Raw genomic sequence first — 21,707 nt, forward strand, 5'->3', positions numbered from 1 at the left:
ACAGATGCCCAAGCCACCTCAGCTGACCCCTCTCGATGTGGAGGAGCAGCGGCTCTACTCTGAGCTCCTCCCGGGTGACCGAGCTTCTCACCCTATCTCTAAGGGATAGCCCAGTCACCCTGCGGACAAAGCTCATTTCGGCCGCCTGTATCCGGGATCTTGTCCTTTCGGTCATGACGCAAAGCTCATGACCATAGGTGAGAGTAGGAACGTAGATTGACCTTTCATCGCCACGACAGACCGATACATCGACCGCATTACTGCAGAAGCTGCACCGATCCGTCTGTCAATATCCCGTTCCATCCTTCCCTCACTCGTGAACAAGACCCCTAGATACTTAAACTCTTCCACTTGAGGCAGGCACTCTCCACCAACCTGAAGTGGGCAAGCCACCCTTTTCCGACTGAGGACCATGGCCTCGGATTTGGAGGTACTGATTTTCATCCCCACCACTTCACACTTGAACAAGTCTGACTTACTGCCGGCAATGCGGACCAAGCTCCTACTTTGGTCGTACAGGGACCTGACAGCCCTTAGCAAAGGACCCAGGACACCATATTCCCGAAGCACCCTCCACAGGATGCCACGAGGGACACAGTCGAATGCCTTCTCCAAATCCACAAAACACATGTGGATTGGTTGGGCAAACTCCCATGAACCCTCCATCACCCTGTCGAGGGTATAGAGCTGGTCCAGTGTTCCACGGCCCGGACGAAAACCACACTGTTCCTCCTGAATCCGAGGTTCTACCATCGGCCGTATTCTCCTCTCCAGAACCCTGGCATAGACTTTCCCGGGGAGGCTGAGAAGTGTGATCCCCCTATAGTTGGAACACACCCTCCGGTCCCCCTTCTTAAAAAGAGGGACCACCACCCCGGTCTGCCATCCCAGATATATAAATATATATACACACACACACACAGGGGTTTTCCTGGCTCAAAATTAGGCAAAGATGGTACCCCAACCCTCGCACTCTACCAAAATACTTTATATAATATGTGGCTACAAACTTGAAAAAGACAACTGTTAAATCTGCCTTGTGTAAATTGCATATATAGCCCAATGTTTTTGGTTACAGTAAACACCCTATCTGATTATCAAATTTTCAATCAAATTTATTTATAAAGCCCTTTGTACAACAACAGTTTACAGAGACACCCAGCCTTAAACCCCAAGGAGCAAACAACAGAAGTGTTGAATTTCAGTGGCTAGGAAAAACTCCCTAAGAAGGCCGAATTTTAGGAAGAATCCTAGAGAGGACCCAGGCTCAGAGGGGTGACCAGTCCTCTTCCGGCTGTGCCGGGTGAGATATTAAGAATAATAAATAAATGTATCTGGGCTAAATCCAGAGTCTATTTGATTCTAGACTATGTCAAAAGTATGACCAGGTGGACAAGGTCAGGGACAGCAACGGGCCCCCCAAACCAGGTACTCCGACAGGCAGGAAATCAATCCACCCACATTGCCAGGCATCAACCAAAGGGATACCCACAAACCGCAACCCCCCTGATTATCTTTTCACCAGTCACCTTCATTTGTCTCACAATATCTCTTTAAATAAATCTGTAATTTTAGGCTATACTAGAAGTCACCAGAAAAAATGTATGGGGCTTGGATGTAGTTTGAAGTTATTACGTTTTATTGAAATATTTTGACATGATTGGGTGCAAAAGAAAACTAAGATCCACTTGTATTTCTGACGTTACTCATCTCTGCGATGTCCGGACCGGTGTGGTCCTGTATGCCTGGTTGCCAGATTTCATTGACACTATGTCTAATCTCCCGTACAAAATCATGTTTTACCATACCAACACACAGAGACGGTGCAAGATTTTGGTTTGAGTTTTGAAAGCAGGAAAAACCCTGTGTATATATATAGAATGCCACCCGCCAAAGTGGCTAGTAAGAGTGACTGCGTTACCCGCCACAGCCGAATTACACCCGCATTTGGCGGGTGGGCGGTGCCAATGTCAAGCCCTGGTTGCAACATAATATGCTTCCTTTATGCTACTATATTCAGTACTGCAATTGGTGTTAATGAAATAGGATTCATTGGACCAAAATTGTTTTCCACTCCTCTGTTGTTCGGTGATCCAGTTCCCAGTGTGGCCAATTCTTCTGGTTTTATCTGATCGGAGTGGAACACAGCGGGGTTGTCTGCTGTAATACTGTAGCCCATCCTTGACAATGACTTAGGTTACTCATTTAGCCCATTCTTAATTTCAACTACATGCCTCTTATCTGTCTGCCTACTTTTTATAGCCAAGACAACTTGGTTCACTGTCTTAAGGAGCGATCCCTTTATGTGAACATTGTGGTGTAATAATAATATATCAGTAAAATAATACATTTACATAACATTTTGGGTGTATATTCTTACTTTTTTGGAGGTGAGTATAAATAACAAACTCAGCTGGTCAGATTTTCTTTTGTTTATTTATTTGTGTTTGGAATTGAAGTAGGCTTTGCTTGAGGCAGGATAGACTTGTAAAATAAAAGAGATTGAGCAAACAACATGGTAGAGTTCTAATTGTCATTAAGTACTAAGAGCGCTAATTTGCAGAAGATTGCAGAATTCTGATCTAAATTATTGTGTCAATGGTGTATATATATATATATATATATATATATATATATATATATATATATATATAAATCATCACAATAATAATTATAATCACCACTAAGTAAAGAAAGTACAAATCCGCTTAACAGCAAACTAGCTAAATGACAAAAATAATGTTGGTAAGACATGAAAAACACTTCTCCCTTTTGTTTCCAGGTTTGCAAATAAATAAGAGAACGAACAGTAAGTTTAACTAACCGGATGTCCATTTTGTTGGGTTACATGTTTTGAAACCGAGTGACAAAACAAGGTTGTTTGTAACAGTCATGACCACTGACACAGGCTTGACAACTGACACAGGCTTGACAACTGACACAGGCTTGACCACTGACTTGACACTAATGGCACAAATCTTTGTGTCAGCTTATTTTCATCATCATAGTGCAGGCCAACTAGGTCACATAAATAGAAGATTGTGACTAAATTCAGTGGTTAGTATATCGACATAGAGTGGTCATGACCAGAAACGACAGCCGTTATGGCAGCATTTTGTGAAACTCGTGACACTGTGGTCAGTTGTTACCCAAAATGCATCCAGCTTTAAACCATTGTTGGAATACTGAGCATTTCCGCACGGTGGTGTATTCACACATAATAGTCATGCAGGCTATTTATATACAACATGTATCCCATTGCCATTCATGTGCAGCATATTAATATAATTTTAACATTTAGTAAATGTTATGTAGTTATACCATTAGTTAGAATGGGGATTACATTACATGAGTTCATCAAGTATATTTGAATGACACAACAAGCTGGTTTCAGCTTTAGTTTGATGTCGTTCAAGCATCTGATGCAACCCTTAAGATCAGGCATCGGTTTCACTATTCACAAGCATCGAAAGAACACATTTTGTGAGGTACTGTCTCAGTTGTGATACTTCGACAGAACCACAGTGATCAGTGTCTTCTGATCTTCAGCACTGTTTACATACGTACGTACGCACACACACACACACACACACACACTCACATTGTCTCAACGAGATACACTTTGGCCTGCCATGCACGTGCTGCAGTGGAGTCATATATGCCAGATCAATCAAATAATTGAAGACAAAAAAATACAAAGTCTAAGGCAACAGCACAAACACAACATTCTGCGTTACCCTGGCACATTTCCCCCAAAACACAACGCAGTGTTTATAATCACTAAGGACAGAACAAATCAGGCCACCTCTTGTGATGAAAGCTGAACCTTGTGATGAAAACTTGACAAGCCTATAATAGTATCCACCTTCTCTCTTTTAATGAAATCAAATACATACAAAAGTATCATATCTTCTTCATCAAAACCTATTAAGTCACAGCACACGGGACTTCAGAACTCTGACTGGTAACAGAAATTGCAAGATGAAGATGACTGGTTTGGACTTGTTGTTTATCTAACATTTGTTTAAGACCGGTCAGTGTTGACAACACCAGGATCTGGAGGAGAGAGGAGGTGACTCATTCTCTAGATCCAATGTCAGAAATAATGGCCGCAAAAGAAAATGCACAAAACACACTCCTTTCCCTGACACTTTGACTGGCAGCGGACACAGCGGAGAAGGACCATGACTGGCCAAACTAGGAGGAGGAATCAGTAAGCCGTAAACTAACTGATCGGCAGAGCAGGCTCTAACATTTTGGGGGCCCTAAGCAAAATCAGTCAGTGGCTCTCTAGCCGTTGGAGGCCCCCTTGCGGTCTGGGGGCCATAAGCAACCGTTTATTTTGCTTATGCCTGGAGCCGGCCCTGCTGATCTGAATACATTTCACGGTGAAACAATGGTGAGCGCTGCATTCAGTCTGGTTTAACCAGTCTACGTCTGATTAAGACATGCTACGTAGGCTGACATACAGAGGGGAAGCCCTTGGAAATGTGGTACTGTAACCCAAACATGAAGGCAATGCCACCAATGAATGGTGAGGACATGGATGAGCAACAGAGAATGGAGATGATAGAGCAGGATGTACAACACAGTAGCTAACTTACTTTCCACATTTTGAGGGACATGAAGTCATACCCCAAAAAGTGCTGGGGTAAAAACAGCCCAATTGAGATTATTTGGTAACCCACTTAAACGGTGGAATGAAAACCTAGACAGTTGGCTTGAGTTTGAGTGAATGACATGATATATTTATGTTTATTTGGAATACCTAAACATGGGTTTGTTTAAGTATCAGATGGGTTGAAACATCTGGTGGGTTTTTTTTCAGGGAATGTGGTTTTCACTTTTTCGGGGCACATTCGATAGTATGTTTAAGTGTATACACTGCAATTTCAATTGTCCCATAAATATAATGACAATAAAATGCATTAGGTTAATATTTACATGTACCAACATTGAGATACAATGTTCAAAGCCATGGAATGTGCATAAGCTCTTAGGGAGCTCATACATTTAGTTTCTGTCAAAGCTAAAGGAGTGTCAGTGTCCAATCATTGCATGTGATGACATAAGACCAGATGAACCAGAATTATATTTACTATTATGGATGGTCAAAGTGGGTAAATGAAACAACCCAACTAAGTAACCCAACGCCTGCCAATCAGCATTGTTTAGAGTGAATGCACTGTAATGATTAGTATAAGAGCTGGGAGACAGACAGACAGCTGCTGATAATACAGAGAGCTTTTTACATTGTCCACTGGGCCTTGTTTCGGCCCTGCAAGTAGCTACCAGCAGTCCTGGGTGGTGAGATGTGACTGGGGCTCCCCCTGGAGGCCGGGGGGTTGACAAGGTCAGGGACGGGGGGAGGTGACGTGGGACCTTGGTGAAAAATGGGATGTCTGGGAGAGAGGGGGGAAGATGTTTGAAGAGGGGGCGTACGACGTGAGGCTGCCGCTGTGTCCCGCGGTGACGAGGGGTCAGGGAAGGATGGCGGTTCATTTGGCCTTGATCTCGGAGTAGTCGCTGCGCTCATCGCCTCTGCCCGAGGCCCCCCCATCCCTGGAGCGCCCCCCCAGGAACTCCAGGGCTGCGTAGTTCAGCTCTTGCCTCTCCAGGTCTGCCAAAGAGCCCACAGACTGATAATCCCCCTCTTCTCCCTGTTGGAGGTACGGAAAGAGAAAAAGGCTCATTCAGAAACGACGCCATCCCATCGCAGTGCCACCAATACCACTGACACCTCACAACGTAGAGCGTGTAAAGAATGAACATGAGAGCCTTTGAGGAGAAAGGAGGTTAATGGGTGTTGGCGAGCAGAGGCGCCGGAAAGGGAGATGGGGGCGGTTTAGACTGTTAGCGTCCAGTCAACCATGCTGCAGCGGTAGTGTAGAATAAAGCTAGTGCAGGAGGAGGAAGCGGATCCCAGACAGCAGACGACGGCACGTCAGGGCAGGTTATTTGGTAACACGGTGTGGCCCAGATCCGGTCCCAATGTGAACAAGGCTCAAGGAGGGAGTTTTGGCACTTCTGGCCTCATGGGCAAACACCAGCCTTAGGTTTGTGGCCCTAACAAGTTCCCATAGTCGGTTAGAACATTGCCATTTTGGTTAGAATGTTGTCCGCATTGGTTTTCCAGGTCTGTACCAGATCGCTTTCAACTAAGAGGTCCAAAACATCCGGTGATGAAAGGAAGGAGAACTGATTGGTAACATTGTACATGTGGACCCGTTGTGGGCCGGATGTGGACCCGTTGTGGACCGGATGTGGACCCGTTGTGGGCCGGATGTGGACCCATTGTGGGCCGGATGTGGGCCATACTAATGTTGCTGTCTGGGATGTGGATGGGACCATTGAGACTGAGTTGAGGTTGGGGCATGGCGGTGTTTAGGAACCTTACCGTGCTCTCCTCTAGAATGGAGTTAAACTTTGAGCCCAGAAGCTCTGTCTTAAGCTGTGCAAGAGTTAGGGAAGAAAAAGAGACAGAAGAACGCAGAGAAGCAATGAAGCAGGAGAAAACAGTGGTTGGGAAAGGCTATGGCCGCAGCTACTCCAGTGGTACTGGGATAGGTAGCTCTAGTGGAGCTGGGACTAAAAGACTTGCCCTGTAGTTGGCTGAGGAGGTTTAAAAAAGTATGAAACATCATATATTTGGTTTCATAATTATGATTATATTGATGCCAAGGAACGGACGTTACAAATACAGTACATCAACGAAAAGACGAAGAGATCAATCAAAAGGCCTCTTGACACCGACCGGGCTTCAATATCAGACTCAGCTGTTATTCTGCCGTTTAAGACAGATCTGAGAATGCTTATTATTTATCATTATCATCATTATAGACATCATCATCAACAACATGTCTCACCACTTTCTTCCTCAGATTTTGTTTGTCCTTCTTGACTGCGCTGTAGTACAACGCTGGGTTCTCCAGTTTAGAGACCAGGTCCTGCCCAGGGTTGCCATTCTCTCTGGGGGACGGAGTCACAAGATCAGACTCGGTCTCATGGCCTCTAGCTAACTCAGGGCGACACTCCAAGCCTGGGCATCCATTTTAAAACAAGGGCCTGTTTCCCAACCAGATTAATAATCACCAGGACTAAGGCTCACGGTTGCGCTCTACGTTCTTGGTTGCGGTTATTATTTCATGGGTTTAGTTGCGGTCAAGCTGACACCCTCTCCTGGGGTGTTCTTGATACTTACAGTTTACAGCTTTTGTCTCAATAGGACATATCGCTAATGCTGAAGCTCCTTAGTTAAGTAAGGCTGTATTTTTTGCATAGCAGGTCAAGGATACAAAGCAGTGTGGAAGCAGGGAATTTTGCCTGCAAACTATAGGCTACGGTTAGTCTGGCTCGTTAACAGCACTTTCATCCGGCAGCCATTTTGGATCTTCATCTCCAGGGAGTTCAGAAAAGGGACTAGCAATGGCAAATCAACTGAACTCGTTCTGGCGTTAGCATCACTTATGACCATGGTTCTCACGTCCGTCCGACCATCGATCAATCATTCACTCATTAATACACAGAGGTGTTTTAGAATGGATGGCTAGGCTGAAGTGTTTCCGTAACGTCAATTTAAACAGGAAATGACTGCCTGTGACTCGCGTGGACCCCTGTCACAGTGAATGGAGGATGGATACTCACTTCTTGTTGTTGTGTCCCACGTATCTCACCGCTGCGATGATGAAGGCGATAACAGCTACACCGCCGATGGTGCCAACGATCACTGCCATCATGTACTTCTCTGAAACAGGACATTTACACTGAAGGGGACAACAAGATCTAGCACTAGCAAAGCTTTCGTTCAATTTAGGTGGTTGTAATTTCAAGGCCTAAACCTTCCAAATAGAAAGCCTATATGAATAATAACATTACGATATAAACTGAATGTATTTCTGCTAGTTTATGATCGTCGTCCAAATGTAGGCTCAAGCTAGAGAGCATATGGTTCCCGATGTGGTGTTCTCCTGTACTCACTCTCCTGCTGCAGTTCCAGGTGAACACTCTCGGAGCCATACATGTTGCTTATGCTGCAGTGCACATTGACAGCGCCATTGCCCAGGCGCTCGCCCTTCTCCCGCAGCTTGATCATGCCTGTGGATGTGTGGCCGTCCGTATGTGTGTAGTAGTTGTAACGTCCGTCCGTGTCATTGATGGTGATGTTCTTGTCAGGCAAGAAGAACTCAATGGTAGGCTCGGGGTTGCCCGTAGCGATGCAGACACACTGTACACCCTCCCTCACCACCGTGCACTTGGACTCTTCCAGGAAGACAGGGGCATCTGAAGAATCACAATCACAATATTAACCAATAATGTGACCTGGTGAAATGGTGCCAACCACAGTAGATACAATACAAAACGTGGGCAGGAAGTGATATGTCTTTATGCATAGTGAGGTATGGGTTGGTTTGTATTAGCATACGCTAATGCTATATGCTAATACATGCTAAGACCTATAAAATCAAGCTGCATGCTAACAAAATGTATTAAATATTTCAGCATGCTAATACATGCTACAATACTCTACAGCAGTGTTTCGCAACCCTGCTCCTGGATGTCCCCCTGCCCTGCATATTTTAGATCTCTCCCTGCCCTAACATACCTGATGTAGTTCATGAAGGACTTAATAATGAGCTGATCATTGTAATCAGGTGTGACAGAGCAGGGAGAGATCTAAAGCATGCAGGGCAGGGGGGGCGCCCAGGAGCAGGGTTGAGAAACACAGCTTTACACAATAGTAATGAACGCCATGTCATGTGTTTTCGTAAACATTACAGTACGACCAGTGACCCGCTCACATTCCACGGTGATGTTGAGGGAACTGCTGGCACGACCGTGCTCGTTCTCGGCAAGGCAGCGGTACAGGCCGTCGTCCTGCGGGGTGATCTCCAGCAACTCCAGCACAGAGAGCTGCTCCGCTGTGATGGTGCCCACCAGCTCGCCGTTCTTCAGCCAGGTGAGGGTGGGTGCCGGGCCGCCCTGGGTGCTGCAGTGGAGGGAGACAGAGGAACCCTCAAGGACGGTCAGGGAGCCATTCACCACAGGCTCACGGGGAGGATCTGCAGAGAGAGACCAGAACCAGGTTGGAGAGAGACCAGGGCAGTGATGAGAGGTGGAGGAATATTCAGAGAAAGAGAAACATCATTATCCACCCGGTGGTTTGGTCCTGAATGCTCATTGTCAACTTAGTGCGTTATCCAACGTTTTGTACCAAGAGTGTGACAAATAATTGCTTTTAACTGTTCTAATTGCTTTGGCATCAATAAAGCATCTCAGGGGTTTGTGGTATATCACTAATGTCACGGCTATGGAATGTGTCCAAGCACATATACCTAAAAAACCCAGAGGAGCCTTATAGCATCAGCATAGCGCCAGTGACATTCTACAGGTTATGGGTCAGCTTGGTTCACGTGATGAAATATCCCTTCTTGACAAATCACGCAACCACTCCATGTTGCATTCGGACACTCACAGGAGACGGCCAGGTACATGGAGGTGTTCATGGCACCGTAGCCGTTGTCCCCTACGCAGGTGTAGATGCCCTCTTGGGCTGGTCTCACATCGTCCAGGGAGAGGGAGACGTTGGAGGCTGTGTCCCACAGCAGCTCCTCCTCCCCAAACAGCCAGGAGATCCTAGGTGGAGGGTTGCTGTCCACCTCGCAGTGCAGCGTCACCGAGGTGCCCTCCATCACCTCCGCCGACACGTTCACCCACACGGAGCGAGGGGCGTCTGGGGGAGAGGACAGGGGAAGGGAATCTACTCAGTGTTTCGACATCAGCATCATCATGTATGCTAGGCTAAAATATGTTGTTACTAGGCCAGTCCATGTCATTTCAACCATGCCACCACACCATCAGATTACAAACAGATGTGACTGGAATCATTTAGTTGAAATTTGATTTGATCAGTCAGCAATTACATAATATTCTATATCTGATTTGCACCAAACGTCCTCTGGCAAGTAGACATGAGGAATACAATAAAATGGCAATCAGTTAGCATGATCAGTTCCATATGTTTGGCAAGTGTTACAAAGCTGAAGCTTGGATTATTGCTCATTCAAACATTCAAACGTATTCTCAGCAAAGTTAGGGATGGGGACTTATCTATGTTCAAAGACGTGTCACTGAAAAAAAAAATGTTCAATGTGATTTTGGGCTTTGACCACTAGATGGTGATGTACCCATTGTTAGGTGAAAATTGTGATAATGCCACTGCTCCAAAGAACACAGAACAGACAGCATACTGTCTGCTGGGGCGGGCTTGGACGGGCTTGGTATGGGGTCCCTGGGTGGCACCTCACCATTTATTTGGAATTCTCATGTCCTAATGTGCAATCAATTAGCTTAATTTAACAAAATAATGTTTCATAAACGCCAATGAACTGCAGAAATATCAGACGGAGGGGACTCTTCTTGCACTATTTGAAGTGGAACGGCTGGTACTATTACATTTGCCAGAGTTGGCAGGATTCAGTATTACATATTGGTATAATCCCCTTGGTTACTTAATGGGTCCCCTGTTGTGTCTCAACTACAAGGTTAATGGGTACATGTGATGGTCAGTCAGTCACTTACACTTGATGTCCAAAGAGATGAGTCTTTCATAGACCAGGGTGGTGTTTGGGTAAAACACCCTGCAGCCCAGCAGCTGACCGTTGTGCATGGGCCTGGGGATGAAGGAGAGTGTGTTGGACAGCACGGCCGTGTTGCTCTCTTCCACGTAGTCTGTGGTGTACTCTGGTTCGGGCAAGTAGTCTGTGTACATCCACTGGATCTCCGGGCTGTTTTCTGGACAGTTATCGGGAGCGTAGCAGGTCAACTCCAGATTCTCGTCAGCCACTATCTCCTCAGGGATGTCAATGTTGGGCTGGTCTAAGGAGGACATACTAAGTGTTAATAAAGATTCTCAACATGTTACACGATTAAAAATGCATTTCAAACAAAACCCTACTCCTTAAAGCTCGACTCATTCAACTCGTAACAGCAGCTAGTGCCTTTCCCTTAGCCAGGTCGTAGACCAATCCGTGCTTGACTTATAGAGTCAATTATATGCTGTGCCATTCCCAAAGACGTTGGCAAGACAGACGCAACAGTTATTGGACCAGGCTTGGCCAATCCAGCCCCTCAATGGTTGTTTTACGATTCTAAACGCAGCTTTCCTAAAACAGCCCCTCAGGGTCACCTCAGCAGGCTTACCCAGCACCTTGAGCTCCGAGAAGTCTGGGTAGGTATAGATGTTGGCTCCGCCCAGGTCGGCGCGGAAGTAGTACCTCCCAGAATGCTCAGTGCCGATGTTACTGATGAGCAGGGTACAGTTCTTCTGGTGCAGATCCCCCAGGAGCTTGGTGCGGCCCTTGTAGCTTTCGTGCACAATGTCCGTTCGGGACTTGAACACCACGGGTGGGAAGAGCTGTGGGTAGGGCTGGCCGAAGTACCAGATGCCGTGGATGCCGCGGTACGGCCGGATGCCCGACGGGTACATGAACGTACAGGGGATGACCACGCAGGAGTTAGTCATGGCCGAGATGTCCCGCGGTACCCACACGTTCCACTGGCCACTGACATCTACCAGGGCGGAGAGAGGGAGGAACGATTGGAAATGGAAACCATGAGAAACTGTTCCACAACACATCTAAGGTCCTAAAGGGAAACACGGTGACAAGGTTAACAGGGGGACATTGGGAGTGGTGAGGTGGTAAAGACTCAAGGCCTGCCGAGGAAGCATGTTTCCGTTACCACTGCCACCACTGTGAGGTTGAGAGGGACGGTGGAAAGATGGAAGGCAACCAGCCATCCCACAGGACTGGAAAAGCAGGATAATCTGAGGCCTGTGCCAGCCAGAGACACCCTGTGCCTGTTCTGTTGCCTTTTGTTTGAGTGTTCACACCCATTAAAAACAGGTCAAGGCAGTAAAAACACGGATTCAGCTGCAACGCTTTTCTACAGTAGATCACTGCATTTACTGTGGTGATGGAGACTGATTCCCATTGAACACTGGGATGGGGGAACGTACCTTTGATGATCAGCAGCAGAGGTATTAGCAGCTCCAAACCCCACATGGTCTCCGTAACCGTGGACCAGAGACCTCTGGAACAAAACACACACTGGAATTACCCGGCAAAAACGTCCCTAAGTGACATACATCCTTGTCCCTATGGGCTTCCAATCATAATAACCGATAATGTAAGACAGGTGAATAACCTTTCATTGTAAATTGCGGTGACGAACTGTGTGGCTTAAATGGTTAAATGTTTTGACATATTAGGATGGTACCTGGTCGATTTCAGCAGAACTCAGCTAACATTAACTCTGGTCAAAATGTATGTGAATAGGTTATAGAACGTACTGACAATCACCTTGATTTGCGTAAGGATGAAAAAGTAGAAAATGTCAGACTCCAGAGCTTGGTGGTCGTAGTAGTAGCAGTGTTCACTAGAGGGCGCCCAATCACATCCAGACAGCTCAACAGCCAGCTCCTTAGCTTCTGTAAAAATTCACACAACAAGTGACATCAGCATCAGGCGATGACTTCAGCTCTGCTCCCCGAGATGGACAAAAGGCTGGTGACACATACGGACGCACACACACACACACACACACACACACCACACACACACAGTATTCACACGCACTTCTCAGACGGCACCTGTTTGTGGCCTCCCGCAGTGTGAGAGCTATTATCGTCACCCATTAGGCCATAGACATACGTAAGACATAGAAAGTCACTGTTGGGCTCGGCCCAGAACCATGATCAAACCTTATTCACTACATCACATCGTGCCGTCACCCATCGTTCCTTCATTTGTCAATTGTTCGCCAATTTAGACTCTCTATCAAACGGTTTCCCCCACTTCTTGTCATGCATGATGCAATGGACGGCGCCAACGTGCCCCCCCCCTCCCCCCTACCGGAGCAGCAGGCGGCTGCAGATGGTAGGCCTAAGAGTGGATTGTGTTAAAGATCTCCATGATTAAAACCACCATGCATCAACCATGTCCCCAGATAGGCTATAGGCTGATAAGCTGTGTTCCCACTGAAAATAAGGGCAGATTCAGTTGGTTTCACACAAATCAACATCAACAGGGAGAGGTTATTCCAGGCTGAGGCATGCGCTACGTCACGTTCTCATGCGTACACACACAAACGGCGCGCTCCCTATAGTGTTAGCCAACCGGGTCATACCCCTCACGGAACACACCAGCACACGCACTTGAAATCCATATTAGACAAGGCACGGCACATATGCTGGTGGCCTAAACACTTGGACCCCTTTAAACCAAACCTCTGTATCCTAGCACAATCCTAACTGATGCCAGTGTAAAACATCTTAAACATTGCGTCAAGCTGCGCCATCTGTACTAGACAAAACCCCAAGATGTAATGTATCACCCAGGAGGAACAGAACAGCCAGAAGGCCAAGGCACTGTCACCACCAGCAACAACAAGAGAGCCATTGATTGGCAGACAAATGGCCAGTCCAAAGACCAGCCACACACCACTTGCCTGATACTAGCTTCAGCACCAGGCTCCAGTTCCCTCTTGGTTCCTTTTCTCGGGTTCTACCGGCGCCTGGTTCCCTCGTGGCTCTCCACTGTTAGAAAAATCCCCGGCTGTCCTGTTCTATGGGTTCTGGGACAGGGGGACGGGGAGAGATGAGGGACAGACAGAAAGAGAGTGGGGAAGAGACAGACTTTGAGCTGCAGGCTGTGGTGGGCAGTTCTGAATATGCATTCAGACATTTCTCTGCCTGTTCTTAGGCCCACTCCATGCATTCCTCTGCTCCATCGCCCTTTGCATTATGGTCTGACACGCCTCTCAGTCTCAGACCATAGACCAGGCTACTGACTCTCACAACCAGGTCAAATGGACCAGGCTACTGACTCTCACAACCAGGTCAAATGGACCAGGCTGCTGACTCACAACCAGGTCAAATGGACCGGGCTACTGACTCTCACAACCAGGTCAAATGGACCAGGCTGCTGACTCACAACCAGGTCAAATGGACCGGGCTACTGACTCTCACAACAAGGTCAAATGGACCAGGCTGCTGACTCACATAACCAGGTCAAATGGACAAGGCTACTGACTCTCAACCCAGGTCAAATGGAAAAGACAGAATCAGACAACCTTCAAGCTAGTTCTCCTATATGCAAAAAGAAGCAATTGAGCCCATAATGACCAAGTTGAGTCATATCACTATAGCTGCCATTAACACGTCGGTGAGCACGCCCCGGGTGAATACAGATCCAAAAATTCTTCCTTTTTGAACCATTCTGAATCTACCATCCCCACACTTGGAACCTTCCACTTGTATCCTGTCTCACGACTGACTAAATGTTTTAAAACATGATTTAAAAGACAAAATGCTTAAATGCAATGAAACAAAGAGAGAGAAACCATAAATGGTATTTGAATGATAAGTCTGAGCTGTGATTAAACCTTTAAAACGGTGATATTCTTTCTAGGAGATAAGTATCTATGGTTGTTATAAGTAGTGCTATGGGCATTTGCATACACACACCCCATGTTTTTCCTAGTTGAGGCATGTTCGTGGGAGTCAAATGACGATGGGGTCAAACAGGCAACAAAGAGGACCTCCTACTTTACACATCAGCCCAACAAAGAATACGTTCATCTCACGGCGGTATTAAGGCTCGAGTGGCGTGAGTCACTGTCTCCAAGAGCCTTTAAACCCAGGGCCAAATGATGGCATCCACCCTGTGTGTTTCAAGGGAATCCCTGGACAAACACACTTGAGGAGGGACTGAGTGGGCCAGGGTGGGGCGAGTTAGTACGTTGAGTCAATACCTCCTTCATAGTCTGGAGCCCCAACAAACGAATGTGTAGCATACCACAGCCCCCTACACACACGCACGCACACACACACACACGCGCATGCAGACTGGACACGGCGAGACGACACACCACGCACCGCGGTCCTTTACGTTAACACAGCTGCTATGTGACCTTCCTCCTCCGCCTCCTCTCCAGTCCCACCTCCTCCTCCCCCACCCTCACTGTTCACGCTGTTGATAAAGGCAGCGTGTACGGCAGCATGAACGTCGATGTTCCGTTTCTGACTCATGATTGACTGTGTATTGGAAAAATTACAGCAAATAACTTACTCAGGTATGAGTTCGGCGGGCATAATGTAGTTTGAAACGCAGCCCTCTTCTAAAAACAGCAGCACACATTCAGTATTAGGCTAGGCTAGGAACGTCAGTCCTGGAGAAGCTAGTCTGAAAGGAGTGCTCGCTTTACCTCCTCCAGTAAACACAATGGTCATACCGCTTCTGTATTTTGGCCAAGTGAGCAAAAGACAGACGCGCTATCTTTTGTTGTCAATGTTCATAGTAAAGCACAGTGTCATTTCAATCTTCCTCCTCTACATTCAATGAATCATTTTTTTAGTCAATGAGCAGGGCGTGTTGAACAGTTGACAAACAGGTGTAAACCATGTAGTGTATTTACATGACACTTATACTTGATTCTTTTTACTGCCCTCTGACTCCCCATCACCACAAGATGTGTCCTTAAGGCCCGATACTGGAACATCATTGTGTGTGTATTTGACAGAACTGTAAATTGTAGTATTGCTTGTGGAGATGAGTTGTCAATTCTCCCTGAAAAAATTAGCTGACATGCAACATACCCTCTATTTCCAGACCTCCAGGCCTGTTTAATGTCTTCTGTTCAGTTATTACTCAGAGAGAAAACACATTTCCATGACGTGCATCAGGGCAACAACGTGATTACCACTATCTATACAGATTCAGGAGAACAGAAACAGGTCAAGACACCTTTGGTGTCCATATTAACCTGACCCATGTCGCAGATTTCAAATGATCAACCAATCACAAAAGGCCCAAAAGCATCCCGAGAGAACAAACCAACTCCGCCAAGAACATTAGTATTCTTAGTATCATATACAGTATGTGTGTGAGCGCTCTGCCGTTTTCAGAAGAATAAAGGAAACCCTATATGCGGAACACTGCCCATTGTGTGATGCAGAAACTGGAGGAATTTTCCGGAACAGGCCCTCTCACAGCTTGCATTGCTGTTTGCCTGTGACGCTCGCTGGTCCACAAGCTCTGGCCCCCACCTAAAATACTCCAAGGAGCAGATGGTCTTAAAACACACCCGCTCCCCCATCCCACACACAAGGCACTCCGAGCTCCCAGTTAGAAGCTCTCTTCAGCACCGTAATCATGAATGTCCAAGCTAGACAAGCACACAGTTACAGTCCAACTGACATGTACAGTGTCGGTCCAGAATATATATCTGCATGTATTTGAGGAGGCAGACGAGAGTGTTTGTAGTGTGTGTTTGCGTTCACTAATGTGTGCATCCTCTACCTGGCAGCCATGTGTCTCTGGACCAGTATCCTGAACAGCGCTGCCCAACACACTCCCGGCACAGTGGGCAGATGGTGAGCCACAGGACCCCTCTGTCATTAAAGCGCTCTCTCTTCCGGCCCGCCCAGTAGGTGGCGACAAACAGCAGTCGCCAGCATAGGCTCACAGGCAGGAGGCCAAGCCCACTACTTCAGAGAGTAAAGCCGTTTCCAAGCCCAAACTAGCAACACGTATAGATGAGAGTGGTTCGGTTCCCACTGTGTTCCTCGCTCCTATTAGGTCTTTTACCGAATAATATTGTTTTTCAGAAGGACACTACAGACTGAATTTGGATTTAGAATCTTAATCTGCTGTTGTAGCTGGCTTAATAACTCTGAGTCACTGCGGTTGGACTCTGGCAAAAACAGGAACCCATTTCTGACTGGAAAATCTGTCCTGTGCTTATTGTATGGCTTTTACTAGCCTCCGCTCAGAGAAACACACATTACCACCCCACATTCATTACTCACTTGCCTATTTGACCCTTCCATCACCCACTCAACATAAAAGAATGAAATCAATTATAATATACAGTACATATTCACGTTTTCGGCAAAGGAAAATCAAGACCTGGAAGACCTGGATGAGGAGGAACAATTCCTTACCATTTTCAATACATTTGGATTACTGAAACCTCACACAGACATACTGGCCATTAGACATTCACCGCAGAAAACCACGTCCAGGCGCGACACCGGCAATCCGTCTAAACTCAACCCCAAAACGTTAGTGGCCGAGAAGCTGTTAGCGACCAGGTCAACAAACTCCAATCAGTCTAAGTCAGCCATCAGTGTCGGCCGATAGGACCGCCTGACTCCATCAGACTGGTCGTCCACTGCGGTCACTCACCTGTGAAGGTAGGCCAGTGCTGCCACACGTCTCTCTCTCTCTCCCGGGTTTCTAGCAATAGTGGCGACCAACTTGTCCCTGACAACGCGCACTGCTACACGCTGACCGTCACGCCACCGCTCTCGCTGCCACCAAGAGACCTCTCGCCACGCTCTGTACCATGCCCCATCGACATGGGGGGGGGGGGGGGGGGGGGGGGTAAACTACCACCCCCTCCCCCTTCCATATGGAAATCAGTCTTCTCAGTGTACCAGCATTGTTCTAGACCTTTGCCCCGAGGACCGTCCATTCATAAATCCACACCCCGCTCCGGTCCTAGCCACAATAGACAGCACTGTTCCCAACTCGAACCAACAAGCACGGGTGAAGAGCCCCAAGACCCTCTCCATCTAACACGGCTATTAGTCTAACACCACAACTATCCCAGCATATCGTTTATTTTGGTTTGATGGAGTGGCGAATTCCTGATCGGTAGCGCTTGTTACTGTGCCAAACGGGGATGAGGGACGTTGTGTGGGCCCCGGGGGAAGGGGGAAGCATGAAGATAGATTTTGGAGATAGGAACAATGCCGTCGTACGGAAACATTTCTCATTTTGTGATGAAGACCCACACCCACCTCTCGGAGGCTAACGCCCTTATGTAACACCAGCTACATGACTTGGTGCTGCAACCTGAGCAACATGTCAGAATGCATCGACTACCAACATCTTGTAAACACCTGGATATCAAAAACATTCAAACATTGACTTGAAACCAAATCACCCTGATCTGTTGTTTGAGGGCACAGTGACCGGCCTATACATCCTGACCAAAGGGCAGACTGCACAAACAGATCTGTTGAGGCTATTTACATCACTTTAAGATACACCCAGTAATCACCATATCTTAGTGTGTACTTTTAAGAATGCAATGTCAGCATTTCTTACTGGTTACAACAACGTAGAAAGGGTTGGAGTGTAAAAGATGTTCCTATCCGAAAATGTATGTTCCCACTGGGAGCAGTCTCACGTGGCACCTGGTCCACAGCTGAGGTAACTGGCTGCATTATAAACATATTCAGTGGTGTTTGAGGGCCTGAGGATAAGTCAAAAATACTGTTAGAAACCAAAAACCAACAATTATCATATTTTATCTATCCATATTGTGATAGCCATCTCATGATGTCTCAATATAATATTTTCATATGTCTGACAGTGAGACGCATGCAGTTGAAGGTTGGTCTCTAAAGAAAACAAGCATTAAGTTAGCCAGTTATTTAGAGACTTAAACAATACAAAGGAACTGGACAGCTTATGGATAACATCAGGCCGCACAACCAATAGCAAGGCACAACCTCACAATGCAGTGAAAACACAATGGCATGAGAATCTGCTCCTCTGTCCTGAACCTCCCCAACCAAGACTCCTCCACCCACCCACTCACCCCTCTGCCCGCCCTCCCTCCCACCCCCCACCCCCCGCCGACACAGTAGCCATTGTCTCCCAGGTCCTGCTGGGGCAGGAGAACAGTACAGCTCGAGCCTGACACAACACAACACTGGGAAGTCCATGTGCACATATAATTCTCTTTTAATCACAACAATCCCCTTTTCTCTCGCTCCTCTCTCGCTCCTCTCTCGCTCCGGTCAGATTTTCTCATTCCTGGTGGCATTAGCTTATTCCACCCATCGCCTTACTGGCTTTTAGTCTCGCATTTGTCACCCATTGTTTGTCCATGGCGACACTCAAGTGAATAGCCCACTACCATCGCCAAACAGAGACACACACACGAGCACCATCCTCCTATGCATAGTGTACAGTGAGGGCCAGGCCTGAGAGGAAGGGTGGGACAGAAGAATATACACCAAGAAAGGGTCTGTTGTGTTCCATGTGTCATCGATGGATGCCTCTCCTTTGTTAAGGAATAGAGAGCTGTAAGAACATCGGCACAGGCTGGAGTAAGTAACAGGTTTCAGAACAGTAACAGAGTATCTGAAATGCCTCAGATCAAAAGGGTCCTCTCACTTCTCTAAACAAAATAAATACCACCCACTGACTAACGTTTATTGCAATTTATGTTCGTTTTTGGTTTTAATTAGTATATTTTCTGGAATGTATGCTTTCATTGATAGAGAAAGCAGGGAAAGATAGAGGTTTTACTAAAACAGCCATGGGGGGGGGGGGTTCGAACCCACGCTGCAGCAGTACATATGTACCAGAGACAGGTGCCCAGAATGGAGAAAAACCCTAGACTTCTAAGCCCATTTTTTAAATGTTATAAAAAAAAAAATTATAAACGTACAATAACCTGGTTGCATAAGTGTGCACACCCTTTTATAACTGGGGAGGTGGCTGTGTTCAGAATTAACCAATCACATTCAAACATGTTAAATAGAAATCATTACCTGCCATCATTTAAAGTGACTCTGATTAATCACAAATAAAGATTAGCTGTTATAGTAGGATTTTCCTGACATTTTCTTGCATCTCAGAGCATAAGCCCACCGTGAACCCACAGTGAAGCATGGTGGTTGCAGCATCATGCTTTGGGGCTGTTTCTCTTCAGCTTCTCATAAGCACACATTCAAATCCACAAAAGCATGGCTTCACCAGAAGAAGATTAAAATTTTGTAATGGCCCAGCCAGAGCCCAGACCTGAATCCAACTGAACATCTGTGGGGTGATCTGAAGAGGGCAGTGCACAGAAGATGACCTCGCAATCTGACAGATTTGGAGCGCTTTTGGAAAGAAGAGGGGGCAAATATTGCCTCGTCAAGATGTGCCATGCTAATTAGACTCCTACCCAAAAAGACTGAGTGCTGTAATAAAATCAAAAGTTGCTTCAACAAAGTATTAGTTTAAGGGTGTGCACACTTATGCAACCAGGTTATTGTTTTGTATTTTTCCACCTCAAAGATTTCAGTTTGTTTTTCAATTGAATTGTTCACATTACAGGTCACATTAAAGGTGGAAAAAGTTCTGACATGATTTATCTTTGTCTCATTCTTTTACATCACAAGAACCTGACAGAAGGGTGTGTGGATTTTTTATATCCACTGTATATTCAGAACACAGGTCTGGTAAGGTCCCTTCTGAACCCAGGATTGGCCTGTACATTCAGAACCATCTGGTTTAGGCATGACAGCAAACATAGGATCCTGTCCATGTGGTCCAGCTATTGTTGGGTCCAAATCTGATCACTGGACTGTTGGATGTGACAGTACTGTTCTGTTAGCCGAACAGGGGATTTACTCCCCAATCTGTGACCTACTTGGCCTCATCCCCAACTCTCCCTCTATCTTGTGAATTAGTCAACTTTTGGCTCGAGCTCCAGGTCCTCTCATCCTAATATCAAAAAGCTAAAATGGGTTCATCCTTTCAAGCATTCAAAGAAGTTAGTTTTGTTCACAGTATCCACAAAATATATCTGGTAGATTGACACAAGCATAATTGTTTTTGTTACACTTCTGAATATAGACACATTACAAATAACACCCGTTCACACTACTCAGTGTGAGTCATGATGTCATGAACTTCCACCAGCTATACCAAAATAGCAGATACGTGTTGGTTGTTATCAGCCTGATATGTACACACCATGGATGAGGGAAGGAAAGACTCCTGCCGTCAGAAAGCTGCTGAACCCTTACTGGGTACCAAACCCTGACAGCTTTCACACCTCAGAGTCACCCAAACATACCAACAAACTCTCATCACATCTCCTTCATACACAGCCTAAGCCTGTGTGAGACAGCCAGAACAGAGGCTAAAACACATGAAAGACACCGGGCTAACATAACAAATGTAACGTGTCAACTTTCATGTAAAAACTGCAAGAGCTAATGGTCCCCAAATACAGAGGATTTGATACAGAGGTATGGAAGGCAAATACAATGGAAAGAGCGACAGCTAATCAGCACACCACCAAACCAGTAACACACCACATGAAGCTGATTGCATTAAGGACAATGTTGTTCTTAAGAATTTACAGTGTAGGAAAGTAAGAGTCGTGGTAAATTGCAATTAATGGAGGTTAATTGAAAATCAATGAAATGTAAGTATTAGTTTGGAAGCTTAAGGCTAACATTGCAATGACTCCAGAGAATAGATAGCAGCTCTTACCTTATCAGTGGATCAGCACCCAGTCAGAAGCTTAACTCTAATGCCCAGCAGCAGACAGGAACCAGCTAGTCTTCCACAGGCATCTCCTCCTCCTTCCCTCTCTCCTCTCTCTACTGGTGAAGCAATCCAAGAAAACTAACGAAAAGCCCAAATGCTTAATACATTAGTGAGTGAATTTGCGTTAAATTGCATTTATACTACAAGGACTGAAATCCTAACCAGTGTCCTGTAAGGAGGTTGTAGGGCGGGAATAGCATTAGTTATTAGAGGACTGGCTGTCACTTCTTCCCTTAAGAAACATAAATATAAAGGAACACAAGGTACGTTTGTATTCCATTGACAGAAACATTATATTTGTCT

General features: G+C 46.2%; 1 protein-coding gene across 6 annotated transcripts; it reads right to left on the reverse strand.

The window, feature by feature from the left end:
- Positions 1 to 3,852: 3,852 nt before the first annotated feature.
- On the reverse strand, positions 3,853 to 21,434 carry mag (myelin associated glycoprotein). 6 transcript variants are annotated; one of them, XM_010905335.5, is made up of 12 exons: positions 17,247 to 17,395; positions 12,360 to 12,487; positions 12,017 to 12,090; positions 11,200 to 11,568; positions 10,579 to 10,875; positions 9,473 to 9,730; positions 8,799 to 9,059; positions 7,978 to 8,280; positions 7,645 to 7,744; positions 6,867 to 6,969; positions 6,398 to 6,451; positions 3,853 to 5,660 (listed from the first exon to the last, which is right to left on the reverse strand). In XM_010905335.5, the coding sequence occupies exons 3-12, from the start codon at positions 12,060 to 12,062 to the stop codon at positions 5,499 to 5,501; spliced, it is 1,953 nt and encodes a 650-aa protein (XP_010903637.1). In that variant the 5' UTR covers positions 12,063 to 12,090; positions 12,360 to 12,487; positions 17,247 to 17,395; the 3' UTR covers positions 3,853 to 5,498. The 6 variants fall into 6 exon arrangements, with proteins under 6 accessions (XP_010903637.1, XP_034144723.1, XP_012986618.1 ...); XM_034288832.1 differs by lacking the exon at positions 17,247 to 17,395 and adding an exon at positions 21,348 to 21,434 and having other exon boundaries at positions 5,499 to 5,660; XM_013131164.4 differs by having other exon boundaries at positions 5,499 to 5,660; positions 12,350 to 12,487.
- Between the last annotated feature and the right edge of the window lie 273 nt (positions 21,435 to 21,707).

Source organism: Esox lucius, chromosome 20 (assembly GCF_011004845.1).
Source record: "Esox lucius isolate fEsoLuc1 chromosome 20, fEsoLuc1.pri, whole genome shotgun sequence".
In the NCBI taxonomy this organism is placed as follows: domain Eukaryota; kingdom Metazoa; phylum Chordata; class Actinopteri; order Esociformes; family Esocidae; genus Esox; species Esox lucius.